The 18,474-nt window shown below is 43.3% G+C and overlaps 1 protein-coding gene across 1 annotated transcript in view; it reads right to left on the bottom strand.

The window, feature by feature from the left end:
• Positions 1 to 18,474, bottom strand: part of LOC115134664 (la-related protein 1-like) — a 124,773-nt gene that overhangs the window by 43,642 nt on the left and 62,657 nt on the right. Inside the window, 5 exon segments of the mRNA XM_065022734.1 lie at positions 176 to 381; positions 807 to 930; positions 2,225 to 2,623; positions 6,200 to 6,396; positions 15,630 to 15,807. Coding sequence (XP_064878806.1) covers positions 176 to 381; positions 807 to 930; positions 2,225 to 2,623; positions 6,200 to 6,396; positions 15,630 to 15,807 — 1,104 coding nt within the window.

Genomic DNA, 18,474 nt, shown 5'->3' with positions numbered 1-18,474 from the left:
CCCTAGTCGGAGGTTTCAGATGTAAATGAAAGACACTTCACAAATGAAATGTATAAATAGAGGAGCAGTGTGTCGCCTCACAGATGTCGGAATCATAACCAATAGACAACTGAACCCTGGTAGATCTACGGGATGTGGGTAAGTCTAAGCAAAATGTCAGACACAAAATTGTTACCTTGGCGTCGACGGGCCGGCTCTCCTTCACAACAGGGTAGAAACGGGGCGTCATGGCGGGGTCCTTCCGGTGCGGGGTGCGAGGCGTGCGAGGTGTCCGGGCACTGCGGTAGTTGGGCGAGTCAGGTACAGTAGTCGGGAGGGAGCGTGCTATTGTGGAAGGCTCAGGGGCACCGAACAGTTTGTTCGCCAAGGCGTCTACGGGAACTGAGAGATGAGTCACGTGTTCATATGGGTCATTTCTGGATCACAGCTTCCATTTCAATATGCACATGAATAAGACTTACGTGGAGGTATTCCTATAACTTGTCGGTGTTGTAAAGCCATAGAAACATTCCCACTGTATTATTCTGCTCTCTATATCTGGTGTTATTTCCCAATGTTGGTTCAGTAGAGTGGTTGTGTTTGGCATGTGATTAAGCCATAGCTGTGGGACCCCCCCGTCTTAGTAAGAGGTCTTTCTAGGGAGTTTTTCCTAGCCACCGTGCTTTTACACCTGCATTGTTTGCTGTTTGGGGTTTTAGGCTGGGTTTCTGTACAGCACTTTGAGATATCAGCTGATGTACGAAGGGCTATATAAATAAATTTGATTTGGTCTGCGTCTCATCCGTTCATGTGTCTGTGGTACTCACTCTGCTGGGGCTTTGGGGGTCCAGGGGGCACCTCCTGGTTGGGGTCGACGGGGGGTTCTGGGGTCAGGCAGTCAAACTCCTCTCGGCTGATCAGGTGAACCTTTTTGAAGTTCTCCACCTCTTGCTGCAGAGACATGACAGGGAGGCTCAGTGAAACAGTGGTGGTGAACTCAATGGGTCGTTTCAGGGAGGCAGATCTAGTCCTAGAATAAAAAGCATGTACAATGGAGATTTTCCATTGAAAGTGCTTCTTTGTAAAAAGGTCTTCACGGGTCCTGGTTGACCCGATATCCCCGAGACCCAAACGAAATTCTAACTTGTCCCTCGAGACAGAGTCCTGTTTGATTGTCACTACAGCTGATAGAATTTCGGTTGTGGTCGGGTCCACTCAGGTCTAACTCCATTTAGATCCAGAGAAATCTACTTAATCCAGGACTAGCCTTTATTTGTGTCCGATAAATCGGCCCAATATCAAATCAGACCAGGTGATGAACATTCAAAAGCAAAACATTTGATCATGTGATCATTTTTTCACCACCTCATTGCATGTCCAAAAACATTTTTTTCTTCAAGAGTCAAACAAAAGATGGGGGGGGATTAGGAAATAGGCTGTAATCAACAATGATCTGTGGAGCATAATGTACCTTCTTCAAAGTTTGGCAACGGTCAGACACGCACCAACATGGCATGGTGACCAAGAATATTACTAGGCTATGGTATAAAAATAGCAACAAAATTATAGGAACTAAACTAGAACTTGACTTCTACACACACTGAGCTTTTGTTGCAAATGGCACCCTATTGCCTATATAGTGTATTACTTTTGAACAGGACCTCTACATTTCTGGTAGTGCGGTAAATAGGATGCCATTTTGGGTGCAACCTAGGAAACAAGACTTACTTTTCAAGCGCCAGCCATCTCTGACCAAGTTACCTGTGAAGACATCTGAAGAGCCATTTGTCCTGAAACCCACTCCACAGAGCCCTTAGTCAGGCATAGGCAGCCCAGGTAGGGTTTATTTATTAACACACCACTGGATGGGTGGGCACGTGAACGGCACAAAGTGCCCTGCCACAATGAGAGCAGGGACAAAAACAGCCCACTTAAGTTATATCAGTGATACGCGGTTGATCATAACCGATTGGTTTATTATTGTTTATTTGTTTGTTTTTTTATCTCCGAATGGTGACTGTCACAACAAGAGTGTATTTTGTTTAAATGGTTTCTGGTCCTGGTGGAAACTAGGCACATGCCTCATTTAACTAGAGAATCTGGAATTACTTAGGCTGTCCCCAAATAGTTAGTTACTACCTATTGAAAATTCTGATATCCATCCTCACAGTCCTCAAATGAATGCACCTATTCTAGATAAGAGTGCTTGCTACCTGACTACAGAGTTAAAGTGAAAGGGACTGACCTTGATGGTGGCGTACTCGGGTTCGTAGTTGTCATCCCACAGATCTGCTTCGTAGTAGTACAGGCCGTCGTTGATCACCTTCACCAGCTCATTGGTCAGCTTGGAGCGCGACGTGTGGTGGCCCGTGCGGTCACCCCCTGGGTGCTTGCGCAGGTAGGGCGGCGTCTGTGTCACAATGAGGATCTTGTTGACGTCATTGTCGGCGATCTCGCAGTCCGAGTCCTCATCGGACCAGTCGGTAAATGTGTTCCTGCGGCCATCCATCTGCTCCATCTCCTCGTCAAACATGAAGTCCAGCTCCTCGGGCTCATCCTTGGCTGAGGCGTTGGAGGGGACGAGGCTGAGGCCTGCCTTGGGCACCGGGGAGAGAGCGTCTTCCTTCTGCTGCAACGAAGGGGTCTACCATCAGTCAACGTCCATGGGAGGAGGCGTGGATGGATGGATGGGTGCCAAGGTGGAGACAAGGAAGTAGAGAAAGGGCAATGTAGAGGTATGGAGCAGGCAGACCGTCATACTGTATACAGGCAGGGACACCATGAAGAGGGTGCTGGTGAACAGATGAATAGATAACACCACAGGCAGGAGGAATGGACTGGTGATGAACAGTAACATATTGAACATAACCCAAATGGCAACCTATTCCATATGTAGTGCACTACTTTGAACAAGCGCTTTGGTCTATGCCTACTACCTGGCAGAATTAGATCATGATTACTTGCATCAATCCAGTGGCGAATTGTTTAGCAAACTCTGCAATCGCATGTGCACTACAAAAACACCCTAATCAAACAAATCCCTGGCTGGTGAGCACTTGAATTAAAGGGTATCTACACCAAAAAATAAACATTTCTTAAGATTTTTCCCAGACCTCAAAAGCGGTCACCTGAAGAGGTGTACATTGCTGTGGACTTTAAGCTGCACTATTCAGAAATTGCTCTGCCATTTTCTGGTCGCAAAAATTATAATAGATAGACAAATTTCAGACTACAATTTTTATATTGTAGACACTCATAGTACCATCTACACTACTGTGAAAGATATTTTCCATAACCAAAAATATTGTATTTTCAGCTTTTTGAAGCTGGTGTACAAACCGAAAGTAAAAGACACAAAAACAAAACTTAACGGGAAGCATAGAAATAGCGCACATAAAACTGCTTCATAGACTCGTTTTCAATGAGAATGACAGATCTATAACACACCTTTCCATGTGAATTTGATAATGTCATCAAAAACTTACATATTACAGTTTTAAAACATTACATTTAGTTGTTTTGGTTCAACTATCCCCGATTCAATGGAATTACAACCCTCTGCATGCAAGGTGCATTCTTCCATCACATGTACAGCTGATTCTCAAGATCTTGCACACTAATGAGATGCTATTGAGCTGACACTACTACACTGCCTGAACCAAGGACTCCACGCTTTCTGGTAAGTTTTGACTACAATACTGGGTGGGGTGAATATATTATATGATTTTTTTTTGTTAACTAGTAAATAGTAGCCTACAGCAAAGTGTGTATAAATCATTTCTAACAATTTCTGTGAGTTAGTTTTTACTACCATGTGGGTTATAGCTTGCTTGAGCCTGCTAACTGAGGAGTGTTAATTCACCTGTTCCAATACATGTTTCATTTTAAAACTGTTATCTTACAAAGGAGTTGTTTAATCTAGCTGCTTAACTATTTATCTGTACATGGAATTGTATTATTTTTTTTACTCACTTTTTAAAATAATCTTTACAGGAAAATGCCACAGGCACTATCTGATGTGTGGAGACATTTCACTGCAGCTAATGTAGAAGGAAAAGCTGTGTACATTTGCAAATACTGTGCCAAATCATATGTGAGGAATGCAATAAAGATGCAGAATCATCTGGCCAAGTGCATAAAGTTCCCTCAGCGCTCACAACAACCCCTGACAAGTCCCTCTACTTCTATTCGAGGTGTAAATGATGAATCAGACACCTTATCAATAGCAACAGCTCATGGTCCTCCTGGAATCAAAAGTTTTTTTTAGACTCAATGGAGGAACGTAGTCAGAGAAATGCTGATGAATGTCTTCCTCGAGCTGTGTATGCAACTGGTTCACCTCTGATGCTCACAGGCAATGTGTATTGGAAGAGATTTCGGAATGTTCTTCGACCAGTGTACACCCCTCCAACCAGACATGCTTTATCTACTCATTTGCTGGATGAAGAGTTTTACAGAGTTCAAGTGAAGGTCAATCAAATCATAGAGAAAGCAGACTGTATTGCAATCATCTCTGATGGGTGGTTGAATGTTCGTGGGCAAGGAATAATTAACTACATCTCCACCCCTCAACCAGTATTCTACAAGAGCACAGACACAAGGGACAACAGACACACCGGTCTCTACATTGCAGATGAGCTGAAGGCAGTCAATGACTTTAGACCCCAGAAGGTATTTGCACAGGTGACAGACAATGCTGCAAACATGAAGGTTGCTTTGTCTAAAGTGAGTCCTACCCTCACATCACACGCATTGGCTGTGCTGCTCATGCATTGAATCTGCTCCTCAAGGACATCATGGCACTGAAAACAATGGATACACTCTACAAGAGAGCCAAGGAAATGGTTATGTATGTGAAGGGTCATCAAGTTATAGCAGCAAAGTGAGAAGAATAAGAGCACCACATTGAAGCTGCCCAGCAACACCCATTGGGGTGGTGTTGTCATCATGTTTGACAGTCTCCTGGAGGGGAAGGAGTCTCTCCAAGAAATGGCCATATCACAGTCTGCCGATATGGACAGCCCCATCAAGAGGATCCTCCTGGATGATGTATTTTGGGAGAGAGTGGTAAGCAGCCTGTAAGCAGCCTGAAACCTCTGAAACCTATAGCAGTAGCCATTCCACGGATTGAGGGAGACAATGCCATCCTGTCTGATGTTCAAACTCTGCTTGCAGATGTAAGAGAAGAAATCCATACTGCCCTGCCCACTTCACTGTTGATCCAAGCAGAGATACATCAAAAAGCATGAATACTTCTGCCTGAAGCCCATACACTCCGCAGCGTACACATTGTACCCCAAGTATGCTGGCAAGAGCATCCTGTCTGGTGCAGAGCTCAACAAGGCCTATGGTGTCATCACTACCGTGTCTCACCCCCTTGGCCTGGATGAGGGCAAGGTTCTTGGCAGTCTGGTGAAGTACACTACCAAGCAAAGGCTTTATCCAACATATCTCATCAGCCACCTGGTGGAAGGGACTTTGTGGCTCTGAGGCTCTTTCTCCTGTTGCCTCCATCATCCTCCAAATCCCACCAACATCAGCCGCCTCAACTGGTCCTTGATTGGGAACACACACCAAAGCACGCAACAGGCTGACCAATACAAGGGTTGAAAAATTGGTGGCCATACGGGCAAATTTGAGGCTTTTTGAGCCTGACAACAAGCCATCCTCAAGGTTGTAAAGTGACAGTGAAGATGAGGCCTCAGAGTTCGATGTTCAAGAGGTGGACATTGAGGAGGTCCAGGGAGAAGACATGGAACCCTGAGAGGAAGACAACCAAAACTTTAATTTCTTGATGTATGTTGAAAAGTTTTTGGGAGATACGATGGATCATTGGGGATCATTTAATATTCCCTTTCGTTGTTCAGCAAAATCATCCATGTGAAGAGTCAACTCATTTAATTAAACTTCAATTTGTAACTAAATTGTATTATTTCGATTGGAAGGATTAATTTTTTTTTTCTTCTTCCATATGATAAATATATCCAATGCAAAAAACAACTATATTTAAAATGGTATTAATATTAATTCCCATATATTCCCGTTAATTCCAACAGAAAAAATACATACAAAAAGAACCGACAATGATCTTTGTTATAGAGATTTGTTTTTACAGATGTAGGATAATGGTCTGAGGTGAGTGAGAGCCATTCCGCTGTATCCTCTTTCATTGCCAGACCACTCAACTGGACATAGAGTGGCTGGATCCAACTCCACTCACCTTGGTTCTGGCCGGGGAGGGCTTGGGTCTCTTCTTCACCTCGATCCAGGACTCAGAGTCCAGGTCGGGCAGGCTGGCCGACAGTCCCTTGGGCATGCTCTTCAGGTTGGACACGTCCTGCTCCATCTTGGGCTGCATGGAGGCCCTGGTCATGCCCCTGGTGGGCGTGGAGGACCGGGGAGACCCTGGAGCAGACTCTGTCGATTAGATTGACTCTATAGGTGAGCACGAGACTAGACAAGCCTACAGAGTGGCCTAGTGAGGGTAAGCCCACTCTATATCAGCTACCTTTCAATAGTTGTGTCTCAAATGGCACCCTATTCTGTTTATAGTGTGTGCTTGGGATGCAGTCATAGCTACCACTCATACCCCTTGAACTACCTACCAGATTAAATAATACGCGTTTTCTAATCATTGTCTATTAGACACAAAGCAGGAAAGCACTTGACTGAATCAGTGTACTCACAGAGAAGCAGTAAGAAATAAGCCCTTTTATCCAATGGTTTTACACCTCACAGTATTACACTGTATACCTCGGTCCTTAGGGAACAAATGTCTGGGTTCTGCTCCAACTGAGCCAACGTACAGAAGCATTTAGCCTTCACCTGAGCGTTGTGATGGAAGTGGATAGCGAGAAACAAGCGCGTAGATAGTGATTGTGGCTGGCTAGGTGGTAGAGCACAGCCATGTGATTTAAGAGCTACTTTATATGGCTAAGTATCACTGTCTGTTTTGATAGTGAATGTAATGATAAAATGTAATGATATATACACACACACACACACGTCTGTTCGATGGTCTCTTAGATAGTCTCTTTATTAGACCAGTCTCTTAAACTAGGTTTTTGATTTTCTCTATTTTTGCATATTGTGGACACTGAATGTTAGATCTTCAACCAAAACCCAATATTAGATAAAAGGAACCTGAGTGAACAAATAACACATGTTGATAGCAGTGGAGGCTGGTGGGAGGAGCTATAGAAGGATGGACTCATTTTAAAGGGATGGAATGTAACCAATGGAACAGTGTCAAACACACTGTTTAAATGAGTTTGGTACCATTCCATAGATTTCAATCCAGCCATTACAATGAGCCTGTCCTGATATAGCTCCTCCCACTAGCCTATTCTGATTGAGAACGCTTTCATTTATTTAATAAACAAAGTTAAGCAACACCCAATGCCTACAGTCTGAAAAAAGAATTCCCCCTTACACTCAAATTGTTGTGCCACCACTAACTACAAATGACTGCAACCTAACCGGGGATTTTTCTGCAATTGAAAGCTACACTTGAGTATAGAAATTCACTGAATAACAGTAACGAGTAAAAACAACATATACAGTAACGAGGCGATGTGCAGGGGTACGAGGTAGTCGAGGTAGCTACAGTGCATTCGGAAAGTATTCAGACCTTCACTTTTTGCTACGTTAGAGCCTTATTCTAAAATTGATTAAACCCCCCCCCCCCCCCCCTCCTTCAATCTACAGTTGTGGCCAAAAGTTGAGAATGGCACAAATATTAATTTTCACAAAGTCTGCTGCCTCAGTTTGTATGATGGCAATTTGCATATACTCCAGAATGTTATGAAGAGTGATTAATTGCAAAGTCCCTCTTTGCCATGCAAATTAACTGAATCCCCAAAGAACATTTTCACTGGATTTCAGCCCTGCCACAAAAGGACCAGCTGACATCATGTCAGTGATTCTCTTGTTAACACAGGTGTGAGTCTTGATGAGGATAAGGCTGGAGATGACTCTGTCATGCTGATCGAGTTCGAATAACAGACAGGAAGCTTCAAAAGGAGGGTGGTGCTTGGAATCATTGTTCTTCCTCTGTCAACCATTGTTACCTTCAAGGAAACACACGCAGTCATCATTGCTTTGCACAAAAGGGCTTCACAGGAGAGGATATTGCTGCCAGTAAGATTGCACCTAAAATCAACCATTTATCGGATCATCAAGAACTTCAAGGAGAGCGGTTCAATTGTTGTGAAGAAGGCTTCAGGGCGCCCAAGAAAGTCCAGCAAGAGCCAGGACTGTCTCCTGAAGTTGATTCAGCTGCGGGATTGGGGCACCAACAGTACAGAGCTTGCTCAGGAATGGCAGCAGGCAGGTGTGAGTGCATCTGCACGCACAGTGAGGTGAAGACTTTTGGAGGATGGCCTGGTGTCAAGAAGGGCAGCAAAGAAGCCACTTCTCTCCAGGAAAAACATCAGGGACAGACTGATATTCTGCAAAGGATACAGGGATTGGACTGTTGAGGACTGGGGTAAAGTCATTTTCTCTGATGAATTCCCTTTCCGATTGTTTGGGGCATCCGGAAAAAAGCTTGCCCGGAGAAGACAAGGTGAGCGCTACCATCAGTCCTGTCATGCCAACAGTAAAGCATCCTGAGACCATTCATGTGTGGGGCTGCTTCTCAGCCAAGGCAGTGGGCTCACTCGCAATTTTGTCTAAGAACACAGCCACTGTCAAAGAACACAGCCATGAATCAAGAATGGTACCAACACATCCCACGAGAGCAACTTCTCCCAACCACCCAGGAACAGTTTGTGGACAAACAAGGCTTTTTCCAGCATGATGGAGCACCTTGCCATAAGGCAAAAGTAATAACTAAGTGGCTCGGGGAACAAAACATCGATATTTTGGGTCCATGGCCAGGAAACTCCCCAGACCTTAATCCCATTGAGAACTTGTGGTCAATCCTCAAGAGGCGGGTAGACAAACAAAAACCCACAAATTGACAAACTCCAAGCATATATTATGCAAGAATGGGCTGACATCAGTCAGGATGTGGCCCAGAAGTTAATTGACAGCATGCCAGGGCGGATGGATTGCAGAGGTCTTGAAAAAATAAGTGTCAACACTGCAAATATGGACTCGTTGCATCAACTTCATGTAATTGTCAATAAAAGTCTTTGACACTTATTAAATGCTTGTAATTATACTTCAGTAGTCCATCTGACAAAAACATTATAAAGACACTGAAGCAGCAAACTTTGTGGAATTTAATATTTGTGTCATTCTCAAACTTTTGGCCACGACTGTACACACAATACCCCATAATGACAAAGCAAAAACAGGTTTAGATTTTTACAAATGTATATATAAATATCACATTTACATTAGTATTCAAACCCTTTACTCAGTACTTTGTTGAAGCATATTTGGCAGTGATTACAACCTCAAGTCTTCTTGGGTATGACGCTACACGCTTGGCACACCTGTATTTGGGGAGTTTCTCCCATTCTACTCTGCAGATCCTCTCAAGCTCTGTCAGGTTGGATGGGGAGCGTTGCTGCACAGCTATGTTCAGTTCTATCCAGAGATGTTTGATCGGGTTCAAGTCCGGGCTCTGGCTGGGCCACTCAAGGACATTCAGAGACGTGTCGCGAAGTCCCTCTTGCGTTGTCTTGAATGTGTGCTTTCGGTCATTGTCCTGTTGGAAGGTGAACCGTCGCTCCAATCTGAGGTCAAGAGCGCTCTGGAGCAGGTTTTCATCAAGGATCTCTCTGTACTTTGCTCTGTTCATCTTTCCCTCAATGTCACCTAGTCTCTCAGTCCCTGCCACTGAAAAACATCCCCATAGCATGATGCTGCCACCACCATGCTTCACCGTAGGGATGGTGATGAGCGGTGCCAGTTTTTCACCAGACGTGGTACTTGGTATTCAGGCCAAAGAGTTCAATCTTGGTTTCATCAGAACAGAGAATCTTGTTTCTCATGGTCAGAGGTCTTTAGGTGCCTTTTGGCAAACTCCGAGCGGGCTGTCATGTGTCTTGTACTGAGGAGAGGCTTCAGTCTGGCCACTCCACCATAAAGGCCCAATTGGTGGAGTGCTGCAGAGATGGTTGTCCTTCTGGAAGCTTCTCCCATCTCCAAAGAGGAACTCTGGAGCTCTGTCACAAGTAACCATCATGTTCATGATTTGTTTAACACTACATGATTCCATATGTGCAATTTACAGTTTGTCTTCACTATTATTCTACAATGTAGAAAATACAAAAAAAAAAAATCCTTGAATGAGTAGCTGTTCTAAAACTTTGACTGGTAGTGTAGACAGGTGTATGCCTTTCCAAATCATGTCCAAATCAATTGAATTTACCATAGGTGGACTCCAATCAAGTTGTAGAAACATCAAGGATGATCAATGGAAACAGGATGCACCTGAGTCTCATAGCAAAGGGTCTGAATATTTACGTAAATAAGGTACCCACGTTTTATGTTGAATACATTTGCACAAAAGATAGTGTTTTTTGCTTTGTCATTATGGGGTACTGTGTGTAGATTGATGAGAAAAATATAACATTTTAGAATAAGGCTGTAATGTAACAAAATGTGGAAAAAGTGAAGGGGTCAGTATACTTTCCAAAGATTTCCCTTTATTGTAATTATGGGGCCTAGACCGAACCATGAAACATCCCCAGACCATTCTTTCTCCTCCACCAAACTTTAGTTGGCACTATGCATTCAGGCAGGTAGCGTTCTCCTGGCATCCGCAAAACCCAGATTTGTGTGTCGGACTGCCAGATGAAGTGTGATTCATCACTCCAGAGAACGCATTTCCACTGCTCCAGAGTCCAATGGCGGCAAGCTTTATGCCACTCCAGCCGACACTTGGCATTGCACATGGTGATCTTAGGCTTGTGTGCGGCTGCTCGGCCATGGAAACCCATTCCATGAAGCTTCTGACGAACAGTTATTGTGCTGTCGTTGCTTCCAGAGGCAGTTTGAAACTCAGTAGTGAGTGTTGCAACAGAGGACAGAAATTTTTACGCGCTACAGCACTCAACGGTCCCGTTCTGTGAGCTTGTGTGGCCTACCACTTCGCTGCCGAGCGGTTGTTGCTCCTAGACTTTTCCACTTCACAATAACAGCACTTACAGTTGACCAGGGCAGCTCTAGCAGGGCAGACATTTTACGAACTGACTTGATGGAACGGTAGCATCCTATGATGGTGCCACATTGAAAGTCACGGAGCTCTTCAGTGAGGCCATTCTACCACCAGCATTTGTCTATGGAGATTGCATGGCTGTGTACTCGATTTTGTACACCTGTCAGCTATGGGTGTGCCTGAAATGATGAATCCACTAATTTGAAGGGGTGTCCACATACTTTTGTATATGTGTGTGTGTGTGTTGGGTTGTCAGTGTAAGTATATACAGTGGGGCAAAAAAGTATTTAGTCAGCCACCAATTGTGCAAGTTCTCCCACTTAAAAAGATGCGAGAGGCCTGTCATTTTCATCATAGGTACACTTCAACTATGACAGACAAAATGAGAAAAAAAAATCCAGAAAATCACACTAGGATTTTTAATGAATTTATTTGCAAATTATGGTGGAAAATAAGTATTTGGTCAATAACAAAAGTTTCTCAATACTTTGTTATATACCCTTTGTTGGCAATGACAGAGGTCAAACGTTTTCACACATTGTTGCTGGTATTTTGGCCCATTCCTCCATGCAGATCTCCTCTAGAGCAGTGATGTTTTGGGGCTGTTGCTGGGCAACACGGACTTTCAACTCCCTACAAAGATTTTCTATGGGTTTGAGATCTGGAGACTGGCTAGGCCACTCCAGGACCTTGAAATGCTTCTTACGAAGCCACTCCTTCGTTGCCTGGGCGGTGTGTTTGGGATCATTGTCATGGTGAAAGACCCAGCCATGTTTCATATTCAATGCCCTTGCTGATAGGTTTTCACTCAAAATCTCACAATACATGGCCCCATTCATTCTTTCCTTTATACGGATCAGTCGTCCTGGTCCCTTTGCAGAAAAACAGCCCCAAAGCATGATGTTTCCACCCCCATGCTTCACAGTAGGTATGGTGTTCTTTGGATGCAACTCAGCATTCTTTGTCCTCCAAACACAACGAGTTGAGTTTTTACCAAAAAGTTATATTTTGGTTTCATCTGACCATATGACATTCTCCCAATCTTCTTCTGGATCATCCAAATGCTCTCTAGCAAACTTCAGACGGGCCTGGACATGTACTGGTTTAAGCAGGGGGACACGTCTGGCACTGCAGGATTTGAGTCCCTGGCAGCGTAGTGTTACTGATGGTAGGCTTTGTTACTTTGGTCCCAGCTCTCTGCAGGTCATTCACTAGGTCCCCCCGCGTGGTTCTGGGATTTTTGCTCACCGTTCTTGTGATCATTTTGACCCCACGGGGTGAGATCTTGCGTGGAGCCCCAGATCGAGGGAGATTATCCGTGGTCTTGTATGTCTTCCATTTCCTAATAATTGCTCCCACAGTTGATTTCTTCAAACCAAGCTGCTTACCTATTGCAGATTCAGTCTTCCCAGCCTGGTGCAGGTCTACAATTTTGGATCTGGTGTCCTTTGACAGCTCTTTGGTCTTGGCCATAGTGGAGTTTGGAGTGTGACTGTTTGAGGTTGTGGACAGGTGTCTTTTATACTGATAACAAGTTCAAACAGGTGCCATTAATAAGGTAATGAGTGGAAGACAGAGGAGCCTCTTAAAGAAGTTACAGGTCTGTGAGAGCCAGAAATCTTTGTTTGTAGGTGACCAAATACTTATTTTCCACCATAATTTGCAAATAAATTTATTCAAAATCCTACAATGTGATTTTCTGGATTTTTTTCTCTCCATTTTGTCTGTCATAGTTGAAGTGTACCTATGATGAAAATGACAGACCTCTCATCTTTTTAAGTGGGGGAACTTGCACAATTGGTGGCTGACTAAATACTTGTTTTGCCCCACTGTATGTGTGCGGGTAAGTCTAAAGGGTGTGGATAGAGTCACCGCAAGACAGTTAAAAAAAAAATAGGGTAAATGCAGTTATTCCAGGTAGCAATTTGATTAGCTATTTAGCAGCCTTGTTTAGAAGTCTTTTGGCTTGGGGGCAGAAGCTGTTTCAGGGTCCTGTTGGTTCCAGACTGGTACTGCTTGCCGTGCAGTAGCATTGAGAACAGTCCATGGCTTGGGTGGCTGGAATCTGACAATATTTTGGGCCTCCGTCAGACACTCCCTGGTATAGATGTCCTGGGATGGCAGGGTGCTCGGCCCCAGTGATGTACTGGGCCATACTCACCACCCTCTGTAGCGCCTTGGGACGGGTGCCTTGCAGTTGCCGTAATAGGTAGAGATGCAGCCAGTCAAGACACTATCAATGGTGTAGTTGAAGAACTTTGAGGATCTGAGAGAGCCCATGCCTAATCTTTCCAGCCTCCTGATCGTCCAAAAGGTCACATTTTGACAAATTCTTCCAGGAGTCTTGATGATCATCCAGGTGCTTTTTGGCAAAAATTTAAGTCAACGTTTTGGACGACATGGGTCCCGTTATGTCTGGTGAAAACCAAATACTGCATCCCACAGTAACAACATCATAACAACGGTCAAGCATGGTGGTGGTAGTAATGTGATGGATTGGGGATGCTTTGCTGCCTCAGGACCTGGATGACTTGCCGTCATTGAAGGAACCATGAATTCTGTTCTGTATTAGATAGTTTTAATGGAGAATATCAGGCAATTCGTACGTGAGTTGAAGCACAGCTGGGTCATGCAGCAAGACCCAGAACACAAACAAGTCTACATGAGAATGGCTGAAAACAAACAAATGTAAAGTTCTGGAATGGCTTAGTCAAAGTCTGGATGCGATTGAGATGTGGCAGGATCTGAATTGAGCAGTTCATGCTCGAAAACCCACAAATGTTGCTGAGTTAAAGCAGTTCTGCATGGAAGAGTGGGATGTTAAAAGACTGATCATCAGTTACAGGAAGCATTTGGTTGCAGTCATTACAGCTAAGGGGGGCATTGGGTGTTGCACAAGTTTGTTAATTACAGTGCCTTCAGAAAGTATTCACTTTCTTTCTCCACATTTTGCTGTGTTCCAGCATGAATTTAAGATCTATCAAATTAATATTTTGTGTCACTGGACCACACACAATACGCCATAATGTCAGTGGAATTGTGCTTTTTGAGATTTTTACTAATTGAATTAAAAATGAGAAGCTGAAATCTCTCAAAAGGGTTGAATTCTTATTGACAAGGGCCTGAATAAGTTCAGGAGTAAAAATGTGCTTAACAGGTTAGGTTACACGGACTCTGTGAGCAACATGATTTTTGAATAACTACCTGATCTCTGTACACCACACACACAGATAATTGTACGGTCCCTCAGTCAGAGCAGTGCATTTCAAAACACAGATTCAACCACAAAGACCAGGGATGTTTTCAAACGCCTCGCAAATAAGTGCACCTATTTGGTAGATGGGTACAAAAAAGCAGACATTGAATACCCCTTTGAGCAAGGTGAAGTTATTAATAACACTTTGATGGTGTACCCAGTCACTACAAAGTTACAGGCGTCCTTCCTAACTCAGTTGCCGGAATGGAAGGAAAGCGCCTCAGGGATTTCACCCTGAGGTCAATGACTTTAAAACAGAGTTTAATGGCTGTGATAGGAGAAAACTAAGGATGGATCGGCAACATTGTAGTTACTCCACAACACCAACCTAAATGACAGAGTGAAAAGAAGGACACCTGTACCTCATTTTATTTCTTACAAAACATGCTTGTTTTGTAAAAAAAAAAAAACTGTTTGCAATAAGGCACTTAAGGTAAACCGCAAAAAATGTGTGAAAGAAATGTACTTTATGCCCTGAACATCCCTTAGTGTTATGTTTGGGGCAAATCCAACCCATCACTGAGTACCACTCTTCATATTTCCAAGCATGGTTGCAGCTGCATCATGTTGGGGGTATGCTTGTCATCGGCAAGGACAAGGGAGTGTTTTGGGGAAAAAAAGAAAAGCAATAAAGCGAAGCACAGGCAAAATCCTAGAGGAAACGCTGGTTCAGCCTGCTTTCCAACAGACAGAGAAACAAATTTCACCTTTCAGCAGGAAAATAACCTAAAACACTAAATATACATTGAAGTTGCTAATCGAGTTACAGTTTTGACTTAAATCAACTACCAACGATCAACTTGACAGAGCTGGAAGATTAATAAAAATGTGCAAATATTGTATCAATCCAGGTTTGCAAAGCTCTTAGGGAGACTTACCCAGAAAGACTCACAGCTGTAAATCGCTACCAAAAGGTGAGTCTAACATGTATTGACTCAGGGGTGTGAATGAGACATTTCTGTATATAATTTTCAATAAAACTTGTAAAATGTTTTTAGACATGTTCACTTTGTCATTATGGTGTATTGTGTGTAGATGGGTGAGAAAGAAAATGTATTTAATCCTTTTAGAATTCAGGCTGTAACAAGAAGAATGTGGAATAAGTCAAGGGGTATGAATACTTTCTGAAGGCGCTGTAAATAAATGAAATAAGTATCAACATTGTGTTATTTGCTCACTCGGTTTTACTTTATTCAATTTTAGGTTTTGGCTGAAGATCTGAGTACATTCAGTCTATCATTTGTATAGTGTGTGGCTGGCTAGGGGGTATAGCTACTATACCTGTCTGCTTAGTGGGCATCTGCCGGGGCACGAACTCGGGGCAGTGGATGAGCTGGGTCAGGTCCACCTGGTTGTGGTCCGGTCCCATGGACTGGCCAGGAAGTGGCCACTTCTCCGGCTCCACCTTCCGACGGATCTTCATGTCAATGATTTCCACCTCTTTGCTGTCCTTCAAAGACTACGGGTAGATTTTTTAAAAAGTGTTGAGGGTATTAAACAATGATATAGTATGCATCTACATGCAACTGTCAAAATAAAGAAAACACTTGAATAAATGAGGTATATAACATATATTGAAAGCAGGCGGTTCCACACAGGTGTTGTTCCAGAGTTCATTAAGCAATTAACATCTCATCATCAAATCAAGTGCCTTTGGAAAGTATTCAGACCCTTTGACTTCTTCCACTTTGTTACGTTGCAGCCTTATTATAAAATTGATCAAACACACAATACGCCATAATGACGAAGCAAAAATACTTTGAATACATTTTTTCTAATGTATTACACATAAAACTGAAATATCACATTTACATAAGTATTCAGACCCTTTACTCAGTACTCTGTCTCTCCAGAGATGTTCGATCGGGTTCAAGTCCGGGCTCTGGCTGGGCCACTCAAGGACATTCAGAGACTTGTCCCGAAGCCACTCCTGTGTTGTCTTGGCTGTGTGCTTAGGGTCGTTGTCCTGTTGGAAGGTGAACCGTCGCCCCAATCTGAGGTCCTGAGCGCTCTGAAGCAGGTTTTCAGCAAGGATCTCTGCTCCGTTCAATTTTCCCTCAATACTGACCAGTCTCCCAGTCCCTGCCACTGAACATCCCCACAGCAAGATGCAGCCACCACCATGCTTCACCGTAGGGCTGATGCCATGTTTCCTCCAGACGTGACGCTTGGCATTCAGGCCAAAGAGTTCAATCTTGGTTTCATCAGACCAAAGAATCTTGTTTCTCATGGTCTGAGAATCCTTTAGGTGCCTTTTTTCATTTAAGAACAATGGAGGCCACTGTGTTCTTTGGGACCTTCAATGCTGCAGATATTTTTTGGTACCCTTCCCCAAATCGGTGCCTCGACACAATCCTGTCTAGGAGCTCTACGGACAATTCATTTGACCTCATGGCTTGGTTTTTGCTCTGACATGCACTGTCAACTGTGGGACCTTATATCGACAGGTGTGTGCCTTTCCAAATCATGTCCAATCAATTGAATTCACCACAGGTGGACTCCAATCAAGTATAAACATCAAGGATGATCAATGGAAACAGGATGCACCGGAGTTCAATTTCGAGTCTCACAGCAAAAGGGTCTGAATACTTATGTAAATAAGGTATTTCTGTTTATAATTAATACATTTGAAGAAAAAAAGATTTTAAAAAACTTCTCGCTTTGTCATTATGGGATATTGTGTGTAGATTGCTGTGGAAAATGTTTATTAAATCCATGTTAAAATAAGGCTGTTTTGTAACAAAATGTGGAAAAAGTCAAGGGGTCAGAATACTTTCCAAAGGCACTATATACAGCACATTTCAGACATGGATGCAACAGAATATGCTTCACAGAAAAAAAAGAAATAAAATGTAAACTGAAATATTTTCTACAGAGGATATATATATTTTTTAAGAGTCACAATAAAATCAGACTAAAAAGCACCCAAAGGAAAAGCAAAGCTAAAAAGGTGTGTTTTAAGATCACTGTTTCAGCCCCCCTCAGGTTCGCTGGCAGGCTACTCCAGAGGCTGGGGGCATAATAACTAAAGGCTGCCTCTCCATGCCTCTTGGGCCTAGGCTTTGGGATGGTTAGAAGGCCAGTGCCAGAGGACCTGAGGGAACTACTGGTTACATAACTTAAAACCATGTCTAAAATGTATCGGGGTGCACAATCATGGATTGATTTAAAAACCAATAGAAGAATATTTAAATGAATTCTAAAACTCACAGGCAGCCAGCGCAGACAGACTTTAAAACCGGTGTAATGTGTGCTCTGTCTGGTCTTGGTCAGTACCTGTGCTGCAGCATTCTGTTTTGCGGTTGACCAATGGCTTTCTTGTGTAGACCAGACAGGAGATCATTACAGTAGTCAAGCTTGGATGAGTCTCTGTATCAGACAGAGAGAAACGGTCCGCACCCAGGCAATGTTCCTCAGGTGGTATTAAGCTATGTTGGTCACATTCCTATTGTGTGATTCAAAACTGAGTTCAGAATCTAAAATTAAACCTAGGTTTTTTTTTACCTGGTGTTTTATCTTTATTGCCCAGGCGTAACAGATATAAACTGAACAGTAACACACAAAATCGAACCTTCTGGAACGCCACGTGAAATCTATTTTCTCTGAGTTATGTCCACAAATGGTTAAATAGGTCCTAAACCAATTTAGAACTGGAATGGAGAGGCCAACCCACCTCCCCAATCTATCCAGAAGGACATAATGCTCACCAGTGTGATGCAGCACTTAAATCGAAGAGTACAAGGACAAAGACCTGATCGGCATCTGTGTTGTCTCCAAGATCATTTATCAGTTTAACTAAGACTCAGTGTTGCTAAGAGTTGAAGGGGTTCAGAAGGGGTTTGACCATAGCAGTTTTTAGAGCAGTGGGGAAAGTGCCCGCGAACAGGTAGTGATTAACAATAGCTTGCACTTCTTCAGATGTGCCATTAAAAAATATTTGAGCATGGTGGTGAGCATGGGATCAAGAAGGCAGGTGGAAGGCTTACATTTGTGATATCCTGAGAATGTCTGTGTCATCCAGGGAAAATATAAATCCATATGCCTTTCCATTGTAGGCTAGGGCACAAAATGCTCATCAGGTTTTGCTTGATGATTGTTATCTGCCGCAAAGACATCACATTTAGAT

This window comes from Oncorhynchus nerka, linkage group LG9a (assembly GCF_034236695.1).
Source record: "Oncorhynchus nerka isolate Pitt River linkage group LG9a, Oner_Uvic_2.0, whole genome shotgun sequence".
NCBI lineage: Eukaryota > Metazoa > Chordata > Actinopteri > Salmoniformes > Salmonidae > Oncorhynchus > Oncorhynchus nerka.
The sequence above is the reverse complement of the archived record's forward strand: the minus strand, read 5'-3'. Positions and strand labels throughout refer to the sequence as shown.